The 17,895-nt window shown below is 39.2% G+C and overlaps 1 protein-coding gene across 2 annotated transcripts in view; it reads left to right on the top strand.

Moving 5' to 3' along the window:
- cpne2 (copine II) overlaps positions 1 to 17,895 on the top strand; it is a 42,264-nt gene that overhangs the window by 5,264 nt on the left and 19,105 nt on the right. For both annotated transcript variants that reach the window (XM_088416810.1, XM_088416811.1), the window contains exons 3-10: positions 5,135 to 5,314; positions 5,417 to 5,491; positions 5,625 to 5,696; positions 6,684 to 6,767; positions 6,948 to 7,037; positions 10,471 to 10,569; positions 15,716 to 15,802; positions 16,975 to 17,034. In XM_088416810.1, the coding sequence (XP_088272936.1) occupies positions 5,135 to 5,314; positions 5,417 to 5,491; positions 5,625 to 5,696; positions 6,684 to 6,767; positions 6,948 to 7,037; positions 10,471 to 10,569; positions 15,716 to 15,802; positions 16,975 to 17,034 (747 nt within the window). The remainder of the gene's footprint in view (positions 1 to 5,134; positions 5,315 to 5,416; positions 5,492 to 5,624; positions 5,697 to 6,683; positions 6,768 to 6,947; positions 7,038 to 10,470; positions 10,570 to 15,715; positions 15,803 to 16,974; positions 17,035 to 17,895) is intronic.

Raw genomic sequence — 17,895 nt, 5'->3', positions numbered from 1 at the left:
ACCATCCAATTTTACACCCTCCCCCAAAAACTTGAATTGAAAAAAAACTATAAAGAATAACTATCTAAGTACCTGGGATTGAATGTCCTAAAAACGTAAAAATGCATCTTTGGAATTGAATGAGTTAATAGCACCCTTGCATGGCGGGCGAAGAGGTGAGGTGGGGGATTTCCATTTGACAACAGCTTGTATGGAATAGTAATCCCCTGAATTATTGTGGAAATCAATTAATAAAATAAATCATTATTATTTGATATATTGTATGTTTTAACAGCACAATGTGCAGTCAGTTTTTGATGGGCGTGGGAACGTGAACAACGTACCTCCAAATTATTCTTAAAATAAACTGATTTTAATAAACTGATAAACTGATTTTGATAAACTGATTAAAATAAACTAATTGAACGAATTACAGGATAATGATGGAGCATTTCAAAGATGTTTTAATAGCACCCTGTCTGCCTAGTATAAATAATTAGTCAAGTCAAAGTCAAAGTCAGGTTTATTGTCAATTTCTTCACATGTGCTTAACATACAAAGGAATCGAAATTGCGTTTCTCACTATCCTCTGCGTTTTACATGTACAATAACAAAGTGCAGGTGCTCAAGATGAGACAATCCTAAAAACTAGATTCTTATCTATAGTAGTAATTTAAAGTGCAGTATATTTGATCTACTTTGCCTAGTGTTGCTAAACTAATAACTAAAACTAAAAACTAAACACGAAAAACCGGGTATGGCAAGATTACCCCAAAACAAGACATAAGTAGCAGCATATGAAAAGACAGTCCAACAGTACGAGACAAGGCAAGACAACTCTGACTGTGGTTGTCCCAGTTGTGTGCATTTGAGGTAGTTGTTAGAGTTCTAAGTGTAAGATTCATGTCACTCTATCAATCACTATAAACACAATCAATCTATATAAATCTGTTAACTAAACTCAGAAATGACATGCCAAGGTTGAGGTCTTCAAAGCATGCACACGTCACATGCACAGTCGTCATCCAGAAAGATACAGGTGTGTGAACGTGCGCCATTGTGTCAAGCACGGACCCGGCTCGTCTACTCGGTGTGCTCTTTCCACGCCCTGATTCCTAACGCAAATAAGGGATTACGCCAGCCAGATGGGACTCGGGTGGTTCTATCCCACCTTGTCACACATCTGTGGAAACGCCTTGTTACACCCAATTTTAACATGCGCAAAGTCTAGCAAAAGACCAAAACTCTACCTAGGCGCACATTTCGATTGCACACTACCAGACCTGTACAGAAACACCAAAATATGGCCCTTAATGTTTACTAAATGGAACTTTTGTGAGGTAAATGACAGCCAACTTTCAAAAGCTGCCATCACTGAGCAACAAAGGGTGGATAGTGGTGAATGCATTGACTTGTTTAATCTTTACTGCTGTTGAATAGGGATGAGACAAGATTAGAACGCCACAAGATTTCCTCGTTCCTCTTTTTGCTTGTTGGACTACAAATATAATGGAATACAAGGGAAAAAGTGTTAATTGTTACTGCTTTGCATGACAGTAAAACATGCCGGCAAACGTGGTGTGAGAAGTCCAGCTAACGCTTCAAAATAAACATTAGCATACTAAATAATGGATAGACATGAATGCCTTGGTGGGCTTTTATTTTGAGGTTATTCCCGGAAGCATGATGTGACAATGATTAACTTGACACTTTCTACTCTAAAACTTGGTCCGGTAGTGAGTCGTAAGTCACGACTCCCAATGCATTAATGTCCAATCGCCAATTCAGCGTGCAAAATCATTTAGCATTTGCCACAAATTGTCACCAGATTTACCCTGACTTACGTTGAGAGAGTGGTACCCCGGTTTACAACGTTCCTGCCTTACGTTTTTTTTCACTTTACAACGTAGACTGCGACACTTTTTCGTCCACTCTTTATGACATTTTTTTCACCTTACGACATATAAAACAACAATTTCTCTTCTCAAACATGGCGGTCAGTGTGCGTGCGTGACTGCCAGGTGCACCGCGCTCATACGTCACTACACGTGTCACTACTTACGTCACTACAATGCTGGTCTGCTATTGATCAGCGTCATGACCCCCTGAGACACTGGTCTGCTATTGGTCGGCGTCACGGCGTCACTAAGATGCTGGTCTGCTATTGGTCGGCGTCACGGTGTCAAGATGGCGGGCTAAAGCTTACAATATCGTATTTATTGTGCATTTTAGTGCTTAATTCAAACTTTAATTGGTTAGCCATGGGTCCCATGATTGCTAGTGATGTCAAAGGAAGAAGTTAGAAGATGATTAGTATGGAAACAAAGCTGGAGATAATCAAAGAACACGAAGGCTCGGCTAGGCTAGACTAGGCTACCCTCGCTAGGAATATGGCCATAAGTAGCTCAAGTCACGTCACTCAAAGGTAAATAAATCCTTTATATATATTTTTATTTATGAAGTTATTTAATTGTATACTTGTATATTATACTTAAGTAGCACTAAATGTACTATTTTGATACCAGTTTTAAATATGTATATACAAGTTTGATGTTTTTACCTGGGGTTTTTCACGCATCAGCTAATTAAAATTGGTTTCTATTGCCCACCAACTTAGATTTGCATTTATTTATTTTATTTTTTTATAGCTTAGGTACCCAAGGTTCTAGCAAATGTTGGCTTACCCTAATGTCATATCTGTCACTGGAAATGACACCCCCATGGCTATTTTATGCTTATATTATACCCATTTGGTGGCCACCAGTGAGTATTTTGTGGACAACATTTATAATTTTGCACAAAAAGTAAAATTAAACCAATTGGGATACATATAATACATTGACTGAATACGCAATTGTGTATAAACAGTTCATGAAACTAGAATCTGTTGTGAGTGTAACACTATGAGAGTGTTAGTCATAAAATCACTCGGGAAAATAACATGGCTCTTGAAGGCACCCACACACTTCTGTCTGTTTAGTGTCTGGACTATATTTTGGGTCCTTCAGTAATTGCAGTACTTGAAGCTTGAGCCAATCAAAATCAGCATTTCTACGAATTATCCTGAGATGCAAATTACTCTCGTCAAAATCTTTTATCAAATGAGCTTTGATAAGGTCAGTGTTCTTCCTCATTGAGATTAAAAACAAAATGCAGATACGTTCGTTTAAGATATTTTGAAAGGTTATTATTATTATTATTATTATTATTGATAGCTGAAATCATTAGAACATGGGTGTTGGGTCTTAACTGCCGAAGGTGCGAATGAGATTGCCAGAACCATCAAGCATCAAAACTCACAAGGGCATCTAATGGCAACATAGCTCTCCGGTTTTGGAGTTCATGGGCATGTTTTTCCTCAATTAGGGAGAGTAATTTGTTACAAGCGCCTTGGCAGGGAAGACGGAGTTCCATTCATTCCGTCATCCATTTAATGTTCATATCCATGTTTGTGAGGTATAGATTTGGTGTCGGAGGTAGACAGGCTTCTCATGGTAGGTTTGAGGTTCTAGCTTTTAGTTTAGATAGACTAGGCTAACGCACTTTCGTGGGCTAATTCACACAGACCCGACAACAGTACACAGACATCCTGCCATTTCTTCCGGGATGCTAAAAATGCGTTGAAAACTCGCTATATATTGTTTCACAATGTATGGTATTGGAATCAAATGTTGATTAAAACACATGGCTCAGTTGTCATCACACCAGCGTGAGTACTCCGGAGGAGGGTGATCCCTCTGTATTGGAAACACCACAGAGTCCCTCTTCTTAAAGGGGAACCACCACCTCGGTCTGCCAATCCAGAGGTAACGTCTCCGATGTTCATGCGGTGTTATAGAGGTGTGTCCACCATGGCAGACCTACAACATCCAGAGTCTTGAGAAACTCTGGGCGGATCTCATCCATCCCTGGGGCCTTGCCACCAGGGAGATTTCTATACCACTAGCGGTACTGGAGATTACCGCCACGACAGGCACCAACCACCTTATGGCCACAACTCTGTTCAGCTGCCTTAACAATGGCGGCGCGGAACAACTCAAAATATATGTCCCCCGCCCCTCCAGTGTGTGGGTGGAATTCTGCTGTAGGTGGGGGTTGAAATTCCTTCTGACAGCGGACTCCGCTAGGTGTTGTCTGACCAGCATCCTCCTCGTCCACCCCCCAGGACCTGCACCCTCTCCCACCATGGGAGCCAACTCAACAAACACCGGGTGGTGATAAATTGACAGCTCTGGTCCTCTCTTCACCCAAGTATCAAAAACACTCGACCGCAAATCTGATGACATGACCTCTAAGTCAGCCAATGGCCTATGGTGTCCTGGTCCCAAGTGCACAAATTGACACCCTTATGTTTGAACATGGTGCTTGTTATGGACAATCCGTGATGAGCACAGAAGTCCAATAACAAAACAAATTTTGTCAAGATCAGAGGGGCCATTCCTCCCTATCACGCCACTCCAGGCAGGTCTCACTGTCATTCCCCACTTGAGCATTGAAGTTCCCCAACACAACAGGGGAGTCCTCAAATGGAGCATTCTCCAGCACACCATCCAAGGGCTCCAAAAGGGATACGTACAAACAACAGTCAGAACCGGTTCCCTCACCTGATGGCGGACTGAGACTACTCTCTTGTCCACCGGGGTGAACCCCAATGTACAGGCGCCAAGCTGGGGGGCAATAAGTCCTGAGTCCAGAGTGGAATAGAGTCTAACCCCTCTTGAGACGGCTAGCACCAGAGCCAAAGCTGTGTGTAAAAGTGAGTCCTGCTATATCCAGTAGAATTTTTTCTGCCTCGCACACAAGATCAGGCTCCTTTCCTGTGAGAGAGGTGACATTTCATTTCAAGTTTGCTTCTGTGGCCGCCAAGGTCCCCATATTCAGGTGCCGCCCAGTTCACTATGCAGCCATCTCATTTTGCCGGGCCCCAGGTAATTGTCTTCAAGCCCCTCGTCGAGGCTTTGCTCAAGAGAGGCAACCTGGTGACCCATGATCGGGCAAAAGAAAACTTCATCCATTTCTGGTATTCTTCATAAGGGACTTTTTTTTTTAAGCTCGTTATTCATGAATAAAGATTAGTTATACTGTTTTAAACAAAGAGTTCATGTTTCAAAAGGGTTGAATCTGAAAAGCGTTCTCTCATTTCCATGTGTTTCAGCTTGGCCGAACGGAAACAGCCGTCAATAATTTGAATCCAGTTTTCGGAGTGAAGTTCCAAGTGGACTACCACTTTGAAGAGATTCAGAAGCTTCGCTTTGCCATTTTTGATGAAGACAAGTGTGCCACACAGCTTTATGAACACGATTTCTTGGGAGAATACGTTTGCACACTTGGAGTTGTATGGACTCATTTAACTTTCACCATCTATTATATAACTTAATTTTCAACATCATATTGTTAGGTAATAATTGTCATATTATTGTTTTACATTCTTTGTTAGATTGTGTCCAATAAGAAACTTCACCGGCCATTGATCTTAGCCAACGGGAAACCTGCTGGTAAAGGTTCCATCACTGTAAGCACCAGTAACTTCTTTTCAGTGTTGTTTTTCCTTTCCTTTGAGATAGATGTTTTGTTGATGTGACATCACTACGGGATGTGGAATGCGCCTTCTACTTACAGTACGTTATGATTTAATATTCAAATAGATTACAGCTCAGGAGCTGTCTGACAACAGAATCATCACTTTGACCCTGAGTGGGCGTAAATTGGACAAGAAGGTAGGTGGTTCTTCCCACACAAATGCAAACATGGTGATATTCACGGTGTGACAGGATACACGTTTAGAGTGTTTACTAATCAATGGGGAATTGAATGACCGGAAACTTAATTGCTGCAATTGGTATTCCCACTTAAACTTGATGGTTTTAAACGACAGACTTCATTGAGTTTATTTATGTACTGTACATCCCAAAGCTAATCAACCTACTGGGCTATAACCCTATTTTTGTTATGTAAATCCTGTGTAAATTGCACAGAGGTGGGTGAGAAAAACGGGTTATTTCGCAGACAAACACAGGACGGTAGAGCTGGTGGGGAGTGGGCTGTGATGTTGTGGGAGTGGTAACTGGTGACTTCAACTATGGTCAATCAAAGAAGCTACTATAATTCCCTCTAAATGCCACGTGCTAGTCACGTATTAGATTCTTGTTGTGGCGTTGGGTACGACTACACCATGAAGCGGACACATGCCCTGGTACATCTGCAATGACATGACTACAATAATATATACAACAACAATAATAATAATAATAAAAATAATGACAATAACGTGTTCATTAAAATGATCTCTAAAATAATTCAGAGGGACTATATATGTATGAATGGCATGCACGGAATATTCGCCACACAACTATGGCGCTTTAGGCTGTAGTCAACACAGTGGAAATTTGCTGATCATCATCATCTCAACTTGGATCTGCCGTCTTCCCTGCACCAACACATATATGTTGTCTTAGCAGGCTTAGCTTTAGATATTTTGACGCCAAATTGTCCCTCAGTCAGTTGCATTACCAACAAGACTCCCTCTTGCTGTGCCCGCATGCCCACCCTGGCAGGGACTGGTCTGCATGTTGCGAGCCTTGCACTTGTATGAAAATCAGGAGCTGCCAGCATTTGCGCACCACCACCGATGCACTGTTTATGAAAATAAATCCCATTAACTTTAAAAGAGAACATCAATATAATGTGTCTTTTTTTCTTGGCAGGACTTCTTTGGAAAGTCAGACCCATATCTGGAATTTCACAAACTGGGAGAAGATGACAAATGGATGCTTGTGCACAGGACTGAGGTGACCTGTTTACCTTATGTCACTTCACAAACTTTGTGTTCACTAGTTCACATGCTTACTATACTAAGTGAAGTTGCACAGACTCAATGTGTATGTTTCTGCAGTGGGTACTACTGATATTACCGTGCTATTTGATTTATTGAACTACTACTTGCTGCCTCTTTTTTTATGTCATCCAAGGTCATAAAGAACACATTAGATCCCTCATGGAAACAGTTTACTGTTCCTCTTGTTTCTCTCTGTAATGGAGATGTGGACAGAAACATCAAGGTCAGTTTAAATTCTTACAACGCTAAAGCCACTTGGCTTTTCTCATGAACTTTCACTAGAATAGAAAAGAATAGAAAGCTTTTATTGTCATTGTATAGCTGGTATACGACTCTCTGATTGATGCATTTTAAAAAAACAATCCACCATAAATATGATAAATATTATAGAATAAAAATCATGGTTTCACTGAGTGCAATTGTTTTTTGCAGTGTGTTCTTATTTTGTTATTATTCAGATCATTAATAGCGCTGGGTAAAAAGCTATCTCTGCAATATGAATACCAGAGGTGGGTAGTCTGTTGGGATCGATGGACACACGTTTTGCTGACGAACAATGAGAAACTTAAACTAAAAAAAAAAAAAAAAGGATGAATTAAGATTATAAGGCTCAGCAGGGTTTAAATATTCATATACAGAAGTAGTCGAATCAATTACCGCAATTCCCCAAATATAAGACACTTATTTTCCCAAAAATGAAGGCTAAAAGTATGGGTGCCACCTATAAATGGTAACCTAAAAATTATGTATTTATTTTTTCTTACCTTTCAAGGAAGATTGATCAGTCAGCCACACAAGCCGAGTTTTGGCGCACAGCTATACATTTTTATGTCTTACTATTCTTACTAAAAATAATTAACATAACAGGATGAGCAAGAGGGCACACGTCAGTTGGCCGTAACAAGTGCTTGTTGCAGCTAACAGCAGCTTGTGTAATATAAATAGCAATTACTAGACCTACAAATATGTATTAACATATACTGTATATTGTATATGTTTAGATAGAACACATTTATTTACACCTTTTTGAATTCATAGTGGGTTTTCACAATGAATGACTGTCTAAATATTACATATTGTTACTTAAAAGAGGCAAGATATAGAGGCGTATGCACTGGTTGGATCACACAGAAAGGTATTCCATTCGACTCGTTTATTAAATGTGGTCTTTTGGCATATACACACAATCATAACCTTGGTGAAACACTGATGCTGCAGAAACTACTGGTGTTTGTGGTGAAATGAACGCAATCTGCATTGCGAGGAAAAGGAAAACAACTACTATGAACGCATTCAACCTTACACTTGCAAGGCGTTCACTGACTGCTGACAGTGTGGAAAATCTGAAACACACTTAACGCACAACAAATATATAACTTACGGATATGAACACAAGAAAATATGAAGAATTTGGGTAGAGATTCATTCTGTTTTTCGATAGTATTGATGTTGTTAGCAAAGTGTTGATGCGTTTTCTACTGTACATGGTAACACAGAAAATGCCACAATTTGACCCCAAAATGAAGGGTTCGTCCTCTACACCGCTATGATTTATATTTGAAGAATTGCGGTACTTTTCAGACTAGTATGTAAATCGTTTGCATCAACATATTAAAGCATCACCATTGCATTGCATTCCATTGTCATATTGTGATATCAGTACCATAAATGTAAAAGCACTGACGTATAGTTCATGAGACCAATTTGATGCTCATTTGCAATAGGTGTTAATAGGTTAATAGGTGGTTAATAGATTAATAAGTGCATCATGACAAGAAAACCATAGGGGTGGGAATTTTTGTTTTTTGTGCAGTCCATAGTGATAGTTTCATTAGGTGAAAATGTACGCAATTTGATTGGGCTTGAAAAAACTGGTGGACTCACAAAAATATAAGGGAGCCCAAAGCAAGGATAAATTATGAATAACGGACCAACAAAAATTTGTTAAATCCTCATCTCCCTAAGTAGGCAGTTGTGTCGAGCTGATCATGGCATTTATTTGTGTAATATCTTTGTTTATATTGTAATACAGAAGCGCTTTTAAATACGAATGAGTCACATTCAGGACGGTCGTTTGTTAGCTGAATCTGTTAGCAAGTTATTTAAAAAACGAAAACATAGCAGCTGAAAAAAAACGTAAATCAGAAAAAAAACACACTGTATCTTTTCCTTTTCATGGAGCTCCTCTGGTATCAGGGTATGAAAAAAAATATATATTTGCACTACTCCGTACCTTCAGTTGATTCATTTGTTTCCTCGGTTTAGTCATCTGTTCGCTCAGTTTAGTAAATCGTATCCTCAGTTTACTAATCCGTTCCCTCAGTGAACTAAACCTTACCCCCAGTTTTCTAATCCGTTCCCTCAGTTTTGTAAACTGTACTTTCAGTTTAGTAAACCGTACCCACAGTTTAAGATAAATGCTGTATTGGAGGTGTCCCGGGGTGTTGACGGCGACAAGAAGGATCTTTTGGAGTGAGTGTGGAATAAACAGGTGCCCGCTATTTTGCTCCCAAAGAAGTTCAAGTTCTGTGTTTCCCTCCCATCTAATGAAAAGTGTTTGTAACACCTCACGTGGGACACGCTACATTACAACAAGTGGAGATGGAAGAACAGTTGCTGATTCGGCCTTTCACCATCAATACATCACAGTGTGAACAACAATGATGGCTCTATCCCTCAGCGACAACGCAGACTAGCTACAATGACAACAACATTTGTAAAATATTTAAAAAGTACTTGACAACGGCGGAATTGACAACATAGATCTTGATGCGCAGCAGGAGTTGAAGTGCGCAGGGACTGTCTGCAAATTGCATGATAATGAGATGCAGCAAAAAAACCAAACAAACACTAACACAGTTATATGTGACTACCAAGTCAATAAACACATCAAAGAGGACCTCATGATCTTATTACAACATCTCTTTTGGATATAAAAACTTTTGCTTCATTTTGGGGAAGTTTTATTCCTATTTATCATAAATAACCAGCAATTTGTCCTGCTTTCCTTGTGTTTGCCATTCAGCTCCCTGCTCCAATCATGTCTTGGCCAGGTGTTCTTTGTTGTCTTGTACGTTTTGAGTGTATTTAGTTTCCTATTTTTCTTTCAGTCCTTGTCGGGTCATTGTCCATGTGGAAGTGGTTGTGCTGTCAGTTCCTCGTTTCCTCGTGAGTTAGAGTCCTGTTTTCTGAGGCTAAAGTCAAGTCCTTTTTAGTAAGTTTATTTCACAGTTTTTGAAGTGTTACTGTACGCAGTTTCCATTCTTATTTTATGTTTTGTCATATTCATATTAAATTATTATTTTTGAGAGCACACCCTACACCCTCTCCTACAATGCTGTCTCAAAACAGTTTGTTTCCAATGGCGGTGCTGGCGTTGGTGTCTATGGCAGAAATATGCACTACACAGAACGTGTGCTAAATACAAAATCTGACTTAAAAACAACCATGTTCGTATCTCAGAAAGTTTGTAAATTGAATGTTGAACAGTATGTAGAGGATGGTCTGTGCATATTTTTAAGCTTCTCATAATGCAAATGACTAGTACGTATTTACTGTGTATTAGGTTCAAATTTCCAATCAGATCAACTGCAAGCTATCCAACTCTGCTTGGAATACAATCACTGATGTATATATTTTTTTCTGCACAATAACAGGTCTTGTGTTATGACTATGATAATGATGGTGGCCATGACTTCATTGGAGAATTCCAAACAACAGTGGCCAAGATGAGTGAGGCTCAGAACTCCGTGGAGGTAATACCTTTCAGGTTTTAAGTAGAAAGGGGCCTTCCAATCAGGGTTTAATGCTAGTGAATCAGATGTGATCATCTCGAGCTGCTCACCAGTAATGTCAATTGCTCTTTTGACTAATTGATGAATCACAAAAAAAGAAAATTTTTATCCACATGATACAAAAAACCTTATTTCAAAATGACTGCAGAAAATGCACAGGCATTAAATCACTGGTATGGTCTGTAATTTTCAGTGCTAAAAATAGGGGTCTGCTTGGCTGCATGCTGTGGGTGCTGTGTGGATTTTTGTGATCTGCGATATAAAGCACTTATCAACATATGCCATTCACATATTTTTCCACAATGGTTGAAGATACTAGACCACTAGTTTTAAGATTACTTATTAAAGTAAAACTGATAGAAAATCAAAATTCAACATCAAATGTTATACAATCTTATCACCTCATTCTGTATTTCAGTTGAAAGTTGATCATTCCAAGCTAAACGTGGGTCATCTTAAAATACAGCACCAGGTTGAGCTTTTTCTCTTTGTCTGTTTTTTAAGGAATAAGTTAACGATGCTGATGATGTTGATTAGTCTGAGCTCTGTCATGAGACGAATGCCACATATTATTATTTTGTTATTATGGTGCCAACAGGAAATTATTTTGTTTACATACTGTCTTATAGCATTTGCCAAGCCATTTGATAAATGCACCACATGATGAGTATACACTATCAAGTCACCATTATTTATAGATTGCAACAGATATGATCTCAAGGCACAAATAGAAGAAGACACTAGCACACTCCCATGACAAAACTAAACAAACCTCCCGTTAAACACTTCTCTCAATAAGTCAGCAGATACATTTTTACAATTCAGTGTAGTGCACACTGAATTAATTTATAGAAGAATATGTAAAATCACACTTTGGTCCAAGAGAGCCGCCTACCCGCATGATTTGGATGTCTCTCTCCTACATCACACCTGATTGAAAGAATCAGCTCATCAGCAAGTTCTGCGGAAGCCTAATAACGATGCTGATCAATTAGGTGTGCTACAGAAGAAAGAAATGGAATACATGCATGATAGCGGCTCTCTAGGACCGGAGTGACCTAGAGAAGCTGGACAATATTGTATAAAAGCTAAACGTCAAGGTGAAAGTGTAACCCTCCTCATTGGGTGCAACGCAAATCTCCTGGCCTCTGCGTTGGGTAGTTTATAGTATGGATGGTTTATAGTAGTCGGCTCCACACACCGTTAACATGGCCCAAGAAATAAATTGCCAAATTCACCACGACAGCGGTTTCAATGGAGTGATGGCCAACAGGGCACTCCTCGCCATTTTGAGTCACGGCTTGGGAGGGGTGGAGCTATAGAGCTGTCACAGCCAAACAAGTGGAATCCGAAAAATAGTTGCCCTCTTACAAAGGCACATATTATTTTCTTAAGCCCCGTTCCCACCAAGAGTATTCACGCCGCATTATACTCTTCCCCACACTACTCTATCCAGCTCCACACCAAGACCATTACTGTCTCCACAGCGACTGGTAACCCCTGAAACCCCTTCTCCACTGCTACCGCCATGCCCTGAGCTCCCCCTCCCCACCTCACCTTTGACGTAAATTAACAGCCGACCTCTCCAGTGACATATATTAAGTGCGACTCCAGCAACACATTGCGAAGACAATTGAGCATGAGCAGGACTCTTGTACCTGATGCTTTGATTGTGGTTGTTTTTTTTTTTTTTTTAATTTTGCACAAACCGGAAGACTACATTTACATGAAGCCCAGGAAGGGAAGGCTGCAGAAGCGAGAGCAAACACGCTTATGAAGTACCGCCAACTTTATGACTTAGGTTAAAAACAAGGTTAAAAATGTTGGAAACGTCCCAAAAGTCCGAGTACTAATTTTCCGCGCAGTCATTGTTCTAGCGAAAATGTAGTTTTGCGAAAATGAATGGCGGCTGTGAATGCTGACTATTTATCTGTCCCACGCCTTGGCGCAAGTCGATGATGATCTGCCTGGACCAATCAATGGCTTGCTAAGTAGTTAAATCGCTTTTTCCACTCGGCCCACTATTCTTTTGCCCAGCAAGGGAAGCCTTACTGAAAAAAGGGGATTGGGTAAAGTAGAGCTGGGTGGATTTCATGGCAGAGACCATGCTTTTGTCAAGTAGAGTAGAGCTGAGTAGAAAAAGCTGGTGGTAACGGCCCTTTTTAGTACTTGTTTTAACTTGTCATATTGACGATTCTCTTTCATCAAACTACACCATCTGTGTGTACAACAAATTAAATAGTTGAGTGGTTTACCATGTTGATGGCAACCAATTGTCGGGGCCTCAGAAACATAAGCTTTAGTGTGACCAGAGAGACACTTCTACAGTTTAAAAATAAAACCAACCCAACCCGTTTGGATCTGTTCCTAAAGCAATTGATGATAGCCAGTAGGTCTAGAGGTACTTCCCGTCCTCAGTGAGCCACTCATTAAAGTCACTCCAGTTTCACACCAGCTTAAATGTTCAGCCAGCTATCTCACACTACACATCGAAACAGAAGAGTCTCCACCATCTGTCTCAGTATCTGTTGTGTGCTCCCAGCTTTTGTTCTTCATACCTTTTTTCCTGAAAAGCATCAACCATGTATCCACTTAAAACAGGGGTTTTTAAACTTTTTTCAAAGAGGACCAGATTTGGTACGATAAAATGTGTGAGGGTCATTCCAACCATTTTTGCAAATGGCATACTTTTTGGTATTTTTTCATTTTCAAGTTTTTACCAAAATCTCCAAAATCATATTTGAAGACGACAACAAATGAAGAAAAAGTCTGTCTGAAAAACACCTTTAGGAAGATACAACACATCTAACGTCATTAGGAACATGACATATTATCCACTATTAAATGTTTACTGTAAACCTCTAAATTCAAAACAGTGAACAGCATTATAAAGTACTGTATACCAGGGATGCCCTAAACTTTATCGCCCCAAGATCGACTTTTCCAGCAGCCAACTTCCCACGTTCGACAACACTCAACCAACTTGATGATCTTTGGTTACCAGAGTGAGCAGCCTCTGTTGTGACAACACAGTGCTTGGTCTAAAATCAATCATGTTCACACAGTGTTGCTTAGAAATGAAGTTCAATCCATCAAGTCAAGGCACTAAAAAACAATAATCTAGTGAGGCCTCATCTTTTTTTTTTTTTTTCAATTGACAGTTTTTTTCTTGATTGATGTTTTTATTGCCATTCCTCCATTCCACCATTCCTCTTTTCATACAGGCAGGAAAGGTTTTCAGTCAGTCAAGCAGAGCGCTCATTGATGTCACTCAGCAATACTTACTGATTTTGCAACAGCTGCAGGTGCACACATGATGCAGCACATCATAAGGCGCCTTGTCAATTTTGGCTATAATTTAGGACTTTTAAATGCCCCCTATGGCTGAGAAAATACGGGAAGCTTTTTTGTATACATGTATTTGATACTATGGTCAATAGTGTTGGTGGGACTCATTGGTTTGATAAGAGAGGCTGCGGGCAATCGAAAAAGGTGAGCCACAATTGACCTGCGGACCAGACTTTGGATATGCCTGACTTCAAGTCTCTGTGACTTTGATGTTTAAGTTGCCGACGAATGACTGATTTTAACTTTGGTTTTCTGCTAAGGAAGGCATGCTGTGACGATATACAGTACCAGTAAAACATTTGGAAACAGTCAAATTCCCAAGACATTCAAACTATTACCTTTTGAAAATGCAGTCGTGAACTAAAAAAAACCTCATTCCAGCTCATAAAGCAGCATCCACATCGTAAAGGTGACTAAGAAAATACAAAGTTGCGCAAAACTATAATATGGGCAAAAGGTTCCTTTGAATACATGAAATGAAAACATATGGTTTTGATGACCCCTTTTTTTTTTCATAAAACAATTCCATCAATATTTCTTTCTGTCAGTGCTTCTCATTTCTTTTTTTACAAAGGCACCCCCCCCCCCCCCCCACTTGCCCTGATGACTGTAAAAAGTTGTATGCCTAAAATTGGATCCTTTTTAGCTAACAAAAGAAAAGAAGCGAAACAAACTTTTAACACATGTTAACTTTTGACCTAAATTTGAACTTTTAAGCTGTTCCTTTGGGTCATCCGTTGTATCCGTTATATCAGTCAGCTTGGATAAAAGGGTTGAAGTTATTTTTTTTCCTCTCAGCTGAAAAAACTACTCTAGGTCTTTTGATGGATGCTCTATAATTTAGCCAAAAGTGTCATTTAGATTGAAGAATCTATTAATTAAATGTAAACAAGACATGTGAATCCAAGGCCTTTGGTGCTCAGTAAATTATAATGCACTCATTTGTCCAAAGCCTTGCTCTGTGGTGTGTGCTGTGCATTATAGTGTAATCGACGTACATCTCTATTCAAAATCTGTGAAGCTAGTCATGATTATTACTATCAATAGGTATAGTTCTGGATGATGCTGGAATGGTTTCGAAGTCTCTGCTGAATAGACACTGAATGAATTTTAACTTGTCATTTCTTCTTTCTTTGTCTGCTAATGATACATTGTACAGAAACTGGTAAATTCACCATCCGTAGCGTGTACGTGTCAGTGTTTGGATATGACCGTGTGTGCAGCAAAGCAGCCACATGACTTTGTTCTCCCGCTGAGCCTTTTCACATGTGCCAATGGTGTGTGTCTAAAAATGCTCACGAGAAAAGACAGGCAAGATGGGGGATGGAGAATAGGGAGAGAGGAGCCTTTTGAGATGCAAAGTCTTTTGCGGAAACTTCCAGTCCCATAACAGGGAATTAACTATTGAGTAATTTGATGAATCAATTTGACTCGAATTTGATAATTATTTAATACAATTAGATTTTTTTCCCTTCCTCCTCTTTTCACGGGATGCTGTTGTGTATTTGTGATGTTCTATGTGACACTTTCAGTGATTTCTCTTCAACTTTGAAGCCCTTTGATACTGTGGTGAATCAGGGCTGTATAAATAAACTTGACTGACTTGACTTAACTACCTACTTTTGCTCCAATGTCTATTTTCAACTATTTTGTAGTAGTGCAACAAAACACACACATACACATTATATTAGTCAGCACAAGATTGCCATTTTCTACTCCTGAATATATTGTGTTCTTTTTTTCTATAAATCTTTGCCAGGTGGAATTTGAATGCATCAACCCAAAGAAACAAAAGAAGAAGAAGAATTATAAAAATTCAGGAGTTATTATCCTCAAATCATGTAAGGTAAGGATGAATTTTGGTCTATAATATGTCCCTATCAATAAACCATTGCAATGTGCATTAATTTACTTATGGAGATAAAAAAAAAACAAACAAAAACAACTAACTCAAACAAATATACCAAATTAGTGAATAAGAATGGGACTGAGTGTTCTGTAATGACATTAAACCTGTCGTAATTGCTTTTTTTCTCCACTAATCCGACACATATACTGCCATTTGACACAAATCACTTCATGGTTGTTAATTGTCTTTGTTGGCTGTCTGAATTGATTTGACTAATTGTAATTTTGTGACTGGTCCGACCCAAAGCAGATCAAGTTTTGTAACAATAATTGTTCTTCTGCTATAACTGTGACTGACTGACAACAAGGTGTCCCATGTTTGCTTTGACCAATCATTATGGTGAGCACCTGTCCCTTAGCATAAATACAAACACACACAAAAAGGGGTGTGGACTGAATGATTAAAAAAAACAAAAAAAAAACTGTATATCATGACAAAATTAACAGAAAAATGCACTTATATTCCTGCAACCAGACATATGGCATATTATATAACACAATGATATTCTTTACATGGTGTATTGTGTCAGGAAACCATGGGTTGTATTTTCACATGATGTGGAGGATTTGCTCCCAGAAGAACACATGACACAGAAGTGGGAGAATAGAAAATCTTTTCTTTTTTTTTAAATTTATTTATTTATTTATTTACAAAAATTCAAGGTAACCAAAGCAAACAACAGAAAATTGACTCGGTAACTAAACTCGGAAAACTGACTCGGAAATGAGACTAAAAAACCAAACTAGGAAGACAACTGTATGTTACTGACATCCTAGAGGTTATATTGTCAAAATTAAATCCTATATGACACAATATAGTAATCTAAAGAACCACAGCAAGTGTATGGAATCTGATGCATCAAGAAACAACCGCATACAACCAGTCACAACAGTAAGTCTGTATGGCAAAGGTGATGAATAAATGAAACTGTCAAAAGCTGACAATACATAACCATGATGATAAAGGTGACAAATACATTGCATGATCAAAACAACAGCATTGTCACTTTTAAACAAAATGTGGGTGTAGCAAGGAATAAAATATGTGCACTTTATATTCTATTACACGTGCATGGTTTTTACTTAAATCTTTGACTTTTGTGTGTCCAGATTACAAGGGACTACACTTTCCTGGATTACATACTTGGAGGATGCCAGCTCATGTTTACTGTGAGTTCTATTTCACCCCTCCAGACCGCCAGAGGCGGTGTTTAAAGCATGGAATAAGCCTTCGCGCAAACGCAGGATGAGAACGCATACAAACAAAACGTACAACAACAGTACCTGAACGGCCGACGTCACCCTGCCATGCTTTTGTTTTTGTTTTGTTTTTTCGTTTTCACTTCCCATTCGCCTCTTCTTCCTCTCAACACTTAGAAAGACTTTATACATATATTCGTGACACCGAATCATCATATATAAGGCAGTGTCACCTGGATGTCTCTCCCTCAGAACCTACTTGTATGCCATATGTGTGCCATGCTTTTTGCAGTCTCTTTAACTAATAGCCTGTAAACAGTATTGGTCATTGCCTCATAGGGTTATGTTTGATGTATTGTGAAGAGTTGTCAATCAATCAGTAGCCACACTTCCTACACTATGAATCAGAATCACAAGTATTAGCAGCAGATAGCAATAAACTAACAAACTGATTGAAACACTGTTTTAATGAACATCATACAGTAGAACTCCTGTACAACAAAATCATTATTGCAGCCTGAAATTTTTCCCAACAGGGGACTTTTCACTCAGGTGTCAAAGTCAAGGCCCGGGGGCCAGATCCGGCCCGCCACCTCACTTTTTGTGGCCCTTGGAATGCTGATTTGACTTCAGGTTTCTGGCTAAAATACCAAAATTGCAAGTTGTCTTAACTTTTAAAAATTTGTAGGAAGAAAAACAAAAATTTTCTTATTCTCCAAATCTCTTTTGAACAGTTTTTGCCGGCCTCTGATATCAAATCTTGGTAAATGTGTGATCAACACACTTAAAATGTATTTGAATTCACAGTCATTCTGGCCCTCTGACAGAAAC

This window comes from Hippichthys cyanospilos, chromosome 6, assembly GCF_059441005.1.
Source record: "Hippichthys cyanospilos isolate Australia breed blue-spotted pipefish chromosome 6, RoL_Hcya_1.0, whole genome shotgun sequence".
Lineage (NCBI taxonomy): Eukaryota > Metazoa > Chordata > Actinopteri > Syngnathiformes > Syngnathidae > Hippichthys > Hippichthys cyanospilos.
This window is presented reverse-complemented; position numbering and strand designations above follow the sequence as displayed.